Source organism: Elgaria multicarinata, chromosome 9, assembly GCF_023053635.1.
Source record: "Elgaria multicarinata webbii isolate HBS135686 ecotype San Diego chromosome 9, rElgMul1.1.pri, whole genome shotgun sequence".
NCBI lineage: Eukaryota > Metazoa > Chordata > Lepidosauria > Squamata > Anguidae > Elgaria > Elgaria multicarinata.
In genome coordinates, this window is record NC_086179.1 from 24,527,386 (window position 1) to 24,539,359 (window position 11,974).

Consider the following 11,974-nt stretch of genomic DNA (forward strand, 5'->3'; position numbering starts at 1 on the left):
CTCCTGGACACTGCAGCCACCTGGGCTTCCCCACTCAGCTCATTGACCAGGAGGACTCCCAGACTGTACGCTAATTAGTCTTTTAGGGGGAGTTTAAGGCCAGTTGTAAGCATCTATCCAAAGTAGCTGGTTTCCCAACTCCCAGTACCTCTGTCTTGTTTGGATTAAGGCCTATTCTGCACCAAGCAGGAGATTGCACTATAAAAGCGGTATATAAAAGGCAGGAGCCACAATAAGCAGGATATAGTGGTATGAAAGCAGTAAATGGTATGTGTCAATGGGCCCCAACAGTTGTCATTGCACTTCAGTACCGCTATAAAGCAGTAGCGTGGCTCCTGCCTTTTATATACCGCTTTCATAGTGCAATATCCTGATTGTCGTGGCTTAGGCCTAAGTTTAAACTTGTTTACCCTCATCCATCCCAAAACAGCCTCCAGACATTGGTTCAAGAGTTCCACAGCCTCCCTGGGATGTGAAGCTAGAAACGAGAGGTAGAACTGAGTATCATCCCCATACTGAGGACACTTTAGCCCTGATGACTTCCCCCAGCGGTTTCATGTAGATGTTAAAAAGCATGGGGGACAAGAAAGAACCTTGTGGCACCCCTTACGCTAAGGAACTCCACAGGCTGTTGTTGTTGTTGTTGTTGTTGTTGTTGTTGTTGTTGTTGTTATTGTAGCTCCCATGTCACCATGGGAGCTAGTAGTCCTTCCCCTGTCCTGCTTTTTTGCCCCTCAGTCCCCTCACTACAGAGGGGCTCATGAATAATGCAAATGTGTCTCATGCAGAGTGAATCCCCCCCTCCGAAATTTGCAGATGGTGCGGCCCCCCTGCCTACCTCGCATGCCTTGATTGGCTGCCTCTTTCCTTTCCCTTTCCCCACTGGCGGCGACAGCCTAACCATGCAGCTGTGCCTGAGCTTCGCCTTCATGCCCCACTGATTGGCCAAGCAGGGCTGTCTGTCACCCTGCTGGTGGAGGGGCTGTCCTGCCTGTTTTGCACTGAGGAAATTAATTACTATTAAAGCTTGAGGTTTGAACTTTTTCATACTTCTAAAATTTTCTGCACGTCTATACTGCTCAAGGTTCAGTTTAAATTAAAAATGAGCAAACTTGGCCTGGTGTAGCTTGAATAATAAGACTTACGCTACCATATTCTTATATAAGACTAGTCTAAAGCCCATATTGTTATTAAAGCTCAACCTTTTAATGTTTTCAAACTTTCAAAATTTTCTGCAAGTCTACACTGGTCAAGCTTGTGCTTAAAACCAAAATGAGCAAAATTGGTCTGGTAGATCTTGAGTAATAAGACTTACACTACTGTATTCTAATATAAGATAACTAGCAAAAAGCCTGTCATACAACAGGTGTAGGGGAGCAGTCTGGTGAAGAGGTTAGTGGGTTTTGGCCCCTCTGCTAGTCCGGAAGCTCCTGGCGGTTATCTTTCTTTGGAATTTGGAACTTCCATAGAAGGCCACAGTTCTGAGAAACGTTGCTAGAGGGCAAAACCTAGAAGTGGCTTGGAGGAGCCCTTTGGCCTTCTATCTTGGAACTTCCCTAGATGGCAGTTATTTTTCTTGGTAGATGGAAGTTATTTTTCTTGGAGCTTCCATAGAAGGCCCTGTGAGCTCAGAATTTTTAAACATGCAAATAGGAGAGAATGCAGAGGCAGTGGATTGGCCTGTAAGTGCAAATAGGAGAGAACATTCAAATAGGAAAGAAGGCAGAGGCAGTGGATTGGCCTAGTGGTTGGTGTTGTCATTGTGACATCACCAACCAGTAGGCCAATCCACTGCCTCTGCCTTCTCTCCCATTTGCATAAGTGGCTTGGAGGAGGCCTCTGGGCTTTGATAGATAGATAGATAGATAGATAGATAGATAGATAGATAGATAGGTGATGGTGATGTGATGATAATTGGTTTGTAGGAGTTAAGAATCTACCCTTAGTTCTAATGTGATTGAGTTACACTTTTGGGAGTTTTGAATGTCTGGTTCACCCACACACCACACCACACCGCACCACAGAGAGAGAGAGAGAGAGAGAGAGAGAGAGAGAGAGAGAGGCTTCACTAAAGAGCACATTTTATGAGTCATCAACAAACCTTGTGGACTGTCAGCTTTCCTAGCCAAATAAAGACTAATTATCCTAAATACATGTCATACTTGTTATTAGTCCTGCTACGAAATTTTAAAGGTGTCGCGAAATTAAAATTCAATTTTATCTTAGCCTCAGCCTCTATAATTAAAAGTAAAGCTGGTAACAACTGCTTACTGAAATGTGATACCTGTGGCACTTTAGGGCTTCTTAATATTGTAGATATCACTGTGAATAAAAAAGAGAACTATATGCATAGATGCATAACTGTATGAATATTCATCTAGCCCAGAGAAGCTATGGTCTTTCAGACTATAAGGATTCCCTGGAAAGTGCAGATTCATAGCTCCGATTTGGCCTGAGACACTCCGAGGCACCGGTACTGATCTCATTCAGCCTCAGGCCACCTTGGCCGACCCGGCACCAACTCAGATCTAGGCAGAGGTGGGCCGAATCAGCCCGCCTTGCCTCGGCTTCAGGGATTCAGTCTGAGGTGGTGCACAGCTCTAGTATTTGCAGTTCCTGCCATACAGATGGCCTTCTGCATCAAGCTATCAACAACCAGGCCTGAATCTCTGGTGTCGCAGATGAATCTGTGGATCAAAAAGTTGGGAATTTCTCCCATTGTATTAATTCCTTTCGACTCTTCATACCTCACCTCGTGGTTTTATTGTTTATCTGGGATGTTCTGGCCCTCATTCTGCTCCTCTTGTATTCCAAGTTCCAAAATCAGTTCCAGAATTGCATCATGCAGAGTTTACTCCCAATTTCAGCTCCTTCAGTTCATGTGCCTTTCCCCTTCTCTACATGAATTTCAGCTCCCAATTTCAGCTCTATAAAATAGTCCAAGCTAACTTGCTGTGATCACACGTATCATTGTATAAATATTATTTCTGTGCGTATCTTTTTCTGATATGCACGCGTGCACAGCCCTCCTGCATATTCATAAAAACTATGCAAAAAGAATATTGATGTAATCATGTTTTTGGTTTCATAAAGATTGCTTCTTTTGCAGAGGTTTTTTCTCTCTCTCTCCATATATGCACATTTGAGCCTCAGCCCATGGGACCTAATCTGGCCTTCTCCCAATCTGGCCGCCTGGGATTCCCCAAATTGCCACACACCCTTCCCCAGATGGCCACGCCTCCTTTTCCCCAACCTCCAATCATTGGGTGGCTTCCCAGCTTTTGTGCAGGGTTGCCCCTCTTCTAAAATATTGAAATACCTCTACTTAGTAACAGCTTTAAGCTGAAATACGCTGGCATTTTTAGACCCGCCTGCCACGACACAGGCTCTGAACACCAGACCCGGCCGAGGCTACTCCCTGCTCAAGCTAAGCACCACCGCTTGATACGCCTGAGGCAAGGGATAAGAACCACCTTCCTCCAAACTATGTGGAGAAAGGGGTTTAAGATGGAGAAGGATTTTAATATATATAATAATGCGCTGTGAGTTATATCTGCTTAGGTGAATGATTGTCAGAGTGGGTGCTGAATGTGTCAACTTAAGATGATAAATGCCAAACAGACACGTGGGCTTTTTGTGGTAGTTTAAAAACAAAACAATCAAAATTTATTTTTAAAAGTTCATAAGCTTTGTTTCAATTAACAACATTTAAAAACCTTTTTGAAACCTTTCATACAATCCGGTCACTCATTCACATTCGCGCTTTCCTTTTTCTCACACAATCACTCTTGAACTTTCTTTATTATCAGTATTGATTAATATAGTTTCACTACGTGCACACCACACCCTAAATAAGACTTACACCCTAAAGACACCACTCACTACACTGACCCTCAAATTTCCCAGAACTTAAGTACCATAAACACAGAGAGCACTACAGACTCTAAGGGCCTTCCTAGACGAGGCCTTAGCACGCCTTCTGTCCCGGCTTCCCTGCTGTGCGTCCAGATGACGCACAGGGGAATCCGGAGACAGGCCGTGCTGAGGCCTTCTCCAACGCGCCATAAGCGAATTCGCTTATGGCGCGCCTTTTCCCCAGCTCCGGCCTGAGGCCGGAGCTGGGGAAGGTCTAGGGACTTCCGTGGCTTTTTGCGGCTAATCGCTTACTCACGAGTAGCCACAAAAAGCCGCGGACTGGCCACAGCGCTGAGCGCTGTGCCCATCGGCCGGGGAGATCCCGGGAGGGAAAAGGAGGGGAGACGACACAGGACACACACACACACACACACACACACACACACGGAGGGAAAAGGAGGGGAGATGACACAGGACACACACACACGCACGGAGGGAAAAGGAGGGGAGACGACACAGGACACACACACACACACACACACACACGGAGGGAAAAGGAGGGGAGATGACACAGGACACACACACACACGCACGGAGGGAAAAGGAGGGGAGACGACACAGGACACACACACACACACACACACACGGAGGGAAAAGGAGGGGAGACGACACAGGACGGACACACACACACACACACACACACACACGGAGGGAAAAGGAGGGGAGATGACACAGGACACACACACACACGCACGGAGGGAAAAGGAGGGGAGACGACACAGGACACACACACACACACACACGGAGGGAAAAGGAGGGGAGACGACACAGGACACACACACACACACACACGGAGGGAAAAGGAGGGGAGACGACACAGGACACACACACACACACACACACACGGAGGGAAAAGGAGGGGAGACGACACACGGGACATGGAGGGAGAGAAAGATCAGGAAGGGATCAGGAGCGGATGGGGGGGGTTAACTAATAAAAAACCCTTACCTTCTCCGCAGTCTTCGGGCGCACGTGGCCCCTTTAAACTTTTAAAAAAATGGCCGGCGCTGCAGGGCTTCCGTCGTCCCTGCGCGTTGTGCGTCTAGGAGGCTGGGCGGCGCGCGTTAAAGTTTGCACGCCGTCGCCCCGCCTCCCTGCCGGCTTATCCCGGCAGGTCTAGCAAGGCCCTTAGAGTACCTATCAAGTCTCCCTGAAAAGTTCTCTCAATCCCCTCAGTCCTTCCCTTATATATCACTCCTCCCCCCTCCCAAGACATTCTAACTCCGCCCACTCAGGCCAACATTCTAAAAACCACAGACTTACAAACTGCAGACATACATTTGGAATTGACTTGTGGGGTGTAACGCCACAGGCTCCTGAGAGCTTCTCCAAAATGGAGTCCAGCCTGCAGGCTGGAAGAGTTTCTCCACCCCTGATGCAGTGTGGGAAAACAAGAAGGAACTGAATTCTCCAGCATAATTGCTCATACAAAGGTTCTGAAATAAGTTCAGAAGTGGAACACGGAGCTGGGGAAGGTGGGGAGACACAATGGAAATTTTCTAACATGGAAAATCTTCCACTTCAGAAACAAGACCTCCACCAACTCCAATCTGGAAAGTGCTGCAGACATATAGAATGCAAAATCTGTGTCAGAATCCAGTGGAGGTGGATTCCATAACCATCCTCCTGCACATCCACTCGCTCTCCCGTGAATATATTTGAACATTCTGAGCTTTAAATAGCAAGCCAAACTATGCAGCAGGCTATGAGGTTGCTTATATCAGCACTGTGGTCGCCCACACTGAGAAAGGAGTAACGGTGTATACTGTGAGGGGGTGGGATCATATTGTCTAAGCTTATGAGCAACTCAACAACCCCGGCATATTCTACAAATACCTAGTGTTGCAGCTGGGAAAGTTTAAATTCGGAGCTTAATGGTCTTATGGGAGAGGAGTATTTTTAGTTGGTAATGTGCATTACTGGAAATGGTCTTATGAGGGCCCACCTCTTTGAATGTAATATCTATTACTTCACCTATTTCAAGTTGTGGCCAGTCAGCCCTGATGCATTTGGGAGCCATGTTACTGTGTAAGTCCCCAGACTTCAGCCTCAGAGTCCTGGCCTGATGGTGCCACAGCAAATACCAGCCCAGTCTTGGTCCACATTTCCATTCACCTCCCTGCCATATGGTGAGCATCCCCAGCAGAATCAGGATAAATAGTGTGGTGTTTGGCTGGCTATGTTAAAATTACTACAGCTGGCAGGTTTGATCTATAGCCATTTATGCTTAAGTCATTATATTAACCAGTTACAGACAATTAGAACAGCAGCGAGCAAGCTGTAATTAAGTGCCGGGCAATTCCCCAGGCCCTGTAGCCGGAATGAAGGCAGGTAACACCGATGCAGGCTGCAGCCATCCATTAATGAACAGGCTCCTACTGCTCCTAGGGGAATACTTTTATTTTGCATTATTTCTGTTCTCACCAGAGGCATAATATACATTTGTTCAGCTAATGTTATACAACTGTGAATCATCATTTGCCACTTCAAGCCACACACAAAAGTTTGTTTTCTGAGCTCTTAAGAAACCCTGCCATTAGTAGATGGCAGTGCTATTCAGAAAATGCCTTATAATCACTGCAGAACTTCATTTGTATAAAACAGGTTCTCTACCTTTACTAGGTACACAACAGGCAGAAGTCCACAGTTAAGGCGTTTTCCATCAGTACAGCTCCTGTTTGGGAAGGAAAAGCTCTGAGCATTGAAATGTTCCTCCTATGAAGCTTTAGAAAGGTGCAGAGGCTCTGTCCCTTTAAAAATAGCAATAATTGCACCAATGTCATCAAGTACAGCTCATAAGTAATACATATGCAGAGTATTCATTGTTCTTCAGTTGCACTGTATTGATTCAGAGGAGTGGAGGAAAATGGTATTTTGTCAAAGGACAAAATTCTCTGCTCACTTCTCACTGTTATATCAAAGATATATTGCTGTTTTGATTTTTCTTTCAATAATCTATTGATGGCTCATTGGGCGGCACAGGAGACGGCACTTTGAAAAATATGTGCAGAGACAAATGTTCTGGAGGGGGCATGAAACACAGCAAATGGAACAATTTTGCTTCAAAAGAAATTAATTGGACTCATGTCCAGAGTGATTTCAGCAGGAGACATTACTCAGTGCTGAAGTGCACGCTTTGAAAGCAGGAGTTCTCAGTAGGGACTGGGTATTGGGACCCATTCTTTTCAACTTGTTCATAAATAATCTGGAATTAGGAGTGAGTAGGGAACGACACCAAATTACTTAAGGTTGTTGAAAAACAAAGGGATTGTGAAGAGCTCCAAAGCGATCTCTCCAAGCTGGGAGAGTGGGCATCCAAATGGCAGATGAAGTTCCATGTAAGCAAGTGTAAGGTGATATACGTTGGAGAAAAAAAGAAAAAGAAATTTCAAGTATAATCTAATAGGATCTGAGCTGGCGGTGACCGAACAAGAAAGAGATCTTGGGATTGTAGTGGACAGCTGGATGAAAATGTCCACCCAGTGTGCAGCTGCTGTAAAGAAGTCAAACTCCATGTTAGGCATTATAAGAAAAGGAATTTAGAATAAAACAGCCAGTATCATACTGCCCTTATACAAAACTTAGAACACTGTGTACAGTTCTGGTCACCACACCTAAAAAGGGATATTATAGAGATGGTAAAAGTGCAGAAAAGGGCAACTAAAATGATTAAAGGGCTGGAGCATCTCCCCTACAAGGGAATGTTACGTCAGCTGGGATTGTTTAGCTTGGGAAAAAAGGAGTCTGAGGGGAGACCTGATAGAGGTGTACAAAATTATGTATGGTATGGAGAATGTGGATAGGGAGACATTTTTCTCCCTCTCTCAAAATACTGTGGTCATCCCATGAAGCAGATTGGTGGAAGAACCAGGACAAATAAAAGGGAGGACTTCTTCACACAGCACATAGTTAAATTATGGAACTCACCACCACAAGATGTAGTGATGGCCACTAATTTGAATGGCTTTAAAAAGGGGTTGGATAAATTCCTGGAGGAGAAGGCAATCAATGGCTGCTAGCCCTGATGGTTGTGTGCTATCTCCAGTATTCAAGGCAGTAAGCCTGTGTACACCAATTGCTGGGGAACATGGGTGGGAGGGTGCTGTTGCACCATGTCCTGCTTGTTCATCCCTGGCCGATGGCTGGTTGGCCACTGTGTGAACAGAGTGCTGGACTAGATGGACCCTTGGTTTGATCCAGCATGGTACTTCTTATATTCTCTGAACATGCATTTGTGTAAAAAAAAAAATGTGAATTTTTCAAAGTGCTCATTGTTTTTTTTAAAAAAAATGAACATTTTTACACTGCAATCTATGGGGGAAAGTCTTTGTGCATTTTTCCTGTTTGTTTTGCACACCTTTCCTGTTCACGCAAAACAAACAAAGATCGCAAACAAACAAGCTAAACAAAGAGAGACGAAATTAATTCTGAAATTACACTGTTCAGAATACTGCAGTTATAAAACTGGGCCTTTTTTCTACCACGTTCCAAAACAACCCTTCTCCCGCTTTTGCTATTTTCGTTTAAACAAAAGCCGATCTGAAGAAGAGTCATACAAAGCTTGTTGATTGTTCTGTAACATTTTGGTTGTTCCTAATACAAGCATAGGAAGATTTCAGCTGAATCAGGCCAAAGGCCTGTCTAGTCCACAGTCCGTGCCCACAGTGGCCAACCAGATGGCTAAATGTAAAGCCTGCAAAGAGGACATGAAGGCAATATTACCCTCCTGTTCATGTTCTCCTGAAACTGGTATTCAGAGGGATGCTGCCCCCAAAACTGGAGGTAATATATAGCCACCATGTCTAGCAGAAGCCATTGATGGTCTTATGCTCCGTGGATCTGTCTAATCCCTTTTTAAAGCCATCCAAGACGGCAGCCATCATTACATCTTGTGGTAGTGAAGTCCATAACAATGCGCTGTGTAAAGAAGCACTTCCTTTTGTCTGTCTTGAATTACCCACCATTTCGCTTCAACAAAGGTATTATCCTACTGGTGTTTTTCCTTTTTTATTATTCTAATGGACCAACATGGCTACAAAACTTTTTTTTTTTTTTAATAATCCAATTCATCCTATTTTTTCTGGACTTTTTCATTGCAAATTCTTGAATTATGTCCCCAAAGATATTTTCCTCCTGCAAATGTGCACTCAATAGACAAAATAGATTGGTAGTTTAACTCACTCACTCTCTCTCTCTCTTTCTCTCTGTGTGTGTGTGTGTGAGTGTGTGTGTTAAGATAATTAAATGAAGACCATTTTAATAATACTAAGAGAAAGTAGGCAAAATTTCACTGGGCCCTTTGGAATTTCAATGAAATGTGCAATTGCTGAGCAGAAATTGCTCAAAAATGTCTCTCAATGGCTTTACACATCTCTAGGTAGAGCCAAAACTGATCCAACTCAGAGGGTGGCAGGGAGTTTTAATTTTATCCTTGACTCAACAGCTCTCATCGACAGGGCATGATCAGGCTGCCCTGCTTCTAAAAGGAAGATGCCAGGTCAGGGTCCATATGTTGCTTTCATATATGTGTGTATACTGTTCTAATGATTAATCATATACAACAGTGTGTGTGTGTATTCATATGTAGCATCTTGAAGCATACTCCACCGGAAAATGAAGTACACAAAAGCTCCCCTGTAATCAGTGGAAAATTAATCATTTCAGTGTTGAATGATGGGACCCAGACCTTCTTTATTGCCTTTAGATTTTCATTCTCTGCCTCTCATCTCAGGCTCCATTTGCTGAAATGTGTAAAGTGAATGCCTCACCATTTCTGTTTTCTTTCTCTTCCCTCTGCAGGCTTAAGTGACATTTGTCCATCAGTTTCCTAACCACAGAAATGAATAACTCAACGAACGTAAGCAGTGTGGAGGATGTGATGGCCCTGGCGAGTCCTTATAAAACTGTTGAGGTTGTCTTCATCGTCCTGGTGGCTGGGTCCCTCAGCCTAGTGACCATCATTGGGAACATCCTGGTGATGGTGTCCATCAAAGTCAACAGGCACCTGCAGACAGTCAACAATTACTTCCTGTTCAGCTTGGCATGTGCTGACTTGATCATTGGCGTCTTTTCCATGAACCTGTACACACTTTACACTGTGATCGGCTACTGGCCATTAGGACCTGTGGTTTGTGACTTGTGGCTGGCTCTTGACTATGTGGTCAGCAACGCCTCTGTCATGAACCTCCTCATTATCAGTTTTGACCGATTTTTTTGTGTCACCAAGCCCCTGTCATATCCTGTCAAACGGACCACTAAGATGGCAGGTATGATGATTGCAGCTGCTTGGGTGCTGTCTTTCATCTTGTGGGCACCCGCAATTCTCTTTTGGCAGTTCATTGTCGGGGAAAGGACTGTCCCTGATGGGGAATGCTACATTCAATTCCTGTCCAATGCAGCTGTCACCTTTGGCACTGCCATTGCAGCTTTCTATCTGCCCGTCATCATCATGACTATTCTTTACTGGCAAATATCTCGTGCCAGTAAGAGCAGGATTAAAAAAGACAAAAAGGAGGGTGGGCAAAACCAGGATCCAGTTTCTCCAAGTCTGGTCAAAGGTAAAATAGTGAAACCAAACAATAACAACATCCCAACCAGTGAAGATGGGATAGATCACAGTAAAATCCAGAATGGTAAAGCCACTGGGGAATCAGTGACAGAAAATTGTGTTCCTGCAGAGGAAAAGGAAAGCTCAAATGACTCCACCTCTGTCAGTGCTGTAGCTTCCAATGTGAAAGAGGACGAAGCCATCAAAGAGGACACCAGGGTTTCTGTCTCCCAAGTCAATGCCAAAGTGGAGAACTCTAAATTGACATGCATTAGGATACTCACCACATCCCCGAAAGGTGACTGCAGTGGCTCCACCAACACCACCGTGGAGATTGTAGGCACTGATGGGCAAAATGGAGAAGAGAAGCAAAAGGTTGTAGTGCGTAAGATTGTCAAGATGACTAAGCAGCCAGCCAAAAAGAAGACACCTCCATCCAGGGAGAAAAAAGTGACCAGGACTATCTTGGCTATTCTCCTGGCCTTCATCATTACCTGGACACCATACAATGTCATGGTACTAATCAACAGCTTCTGTTCGTCGTGCATCCCCAACACTGTATGGACGATTGGTTACTGGCTGTGCTATATCAACAGCACCATCAACCCTGCCTGCTATGCGCTCTGCAATGCTACCTTCAAGAAAACCTTTAAGCACCTCCTTATGTGTCATTACAAGAACATAGGAGCCACAAGGTAAAACAATAATAATGGGGGGAGAGGAAAAAAATGGGCAAGGAAGTTCCAAGTTTTATTTTTTAAAATATCAATGCCATAGCACTTTATGCTCTAGTGTGAAATCAAGAAGGCTAGAGGACATTCGGAGGGGCTGGGCGTGCGCTCCACCTCCGACATCTGCACTTCAAAGACCACACCTTTTCTGTCAGTCAGTCATTCAGAGTTAGGAAAGGGTAACTAGGCCTGTTGAGGAAATGCAGCACTCCTTGCTTTTGAGTTGTCTCATGCAGAAGGGCTTTCGAATCCAATCTCCTTTGGGCCCAGTCCCTGTCCCAGAGAAGGTCTCCTGCACAAAGACTGTTTGGGTTTGCTTTGCAAGAAGGGGAGCTGCACAAAAAGAGCTGGACGACATCGTGAGGGGTTGTCAGTTCTCCTGGTGTAACAGTGGCTCATTTGCTTGTGTGCATGTTCACTTGAAAACGAGGGAGAAAAAACCAAAACCCTTCAACAATAAATATCCAACATGGAAAGTGTAAATGACTGGAAAGGAAAGGACATGGAGCAATCCCATCAAGCTCAACTGTCCCCATGATACTGAAAGTGGTACAGGGTGGGTGAGAATGTTGAGGGTACTATTAACCTTTACCTCTCTCCTGTTGCTTGACTTTGCATCAGAAATATAGTAACGTTACCTCATAATGGGCATGGTCGCAGCCAGACTTTGAAGTGTGTGCTGCACTCTTTCTTTCTTAAGTCATTGGGACTTGAAAGTGCTGGCATTTGGCTGGATTGCAAACATCACAAGCAGCGCTCCGTTAACAGGTGGCCCATGTCA

At 44.8% G+C, this 11,974-nt stretch overlaps 1 protein-coding gene across 5 annotated transcripts in view; it reads left to right on the forward strand.

Annotated features, from left to right (window-relative positions):
* The window catches only part of CHRM2 (cholinergic receptor muscarinic 2), a 193,109-nt gene extending 181,418 nt beyond the window's left edge, over positions 1–11,691 (forward strand). For all 5 annotated transcript variants that reach the window (XM_063135044.1, XM_063135040.1, XM_063135039.1 and 2 more), the window contains one exon: positions 9,715–11,691. In XM_063135044.1, the coding sequence (XP_062991114.1) occupies positions 9,755–11,161 (1,407 nt within the window). In that variant the 5' untranslated portion in view covers positions 9,715–9,754 and the 3' untranslated portion in view covers positions 11,162–11,691. The remainder of the gene's footprint in view (positions 1–9,714) is intronic.
* Positions 11,692–11,974: the final 283 nt, after the last annotated feature.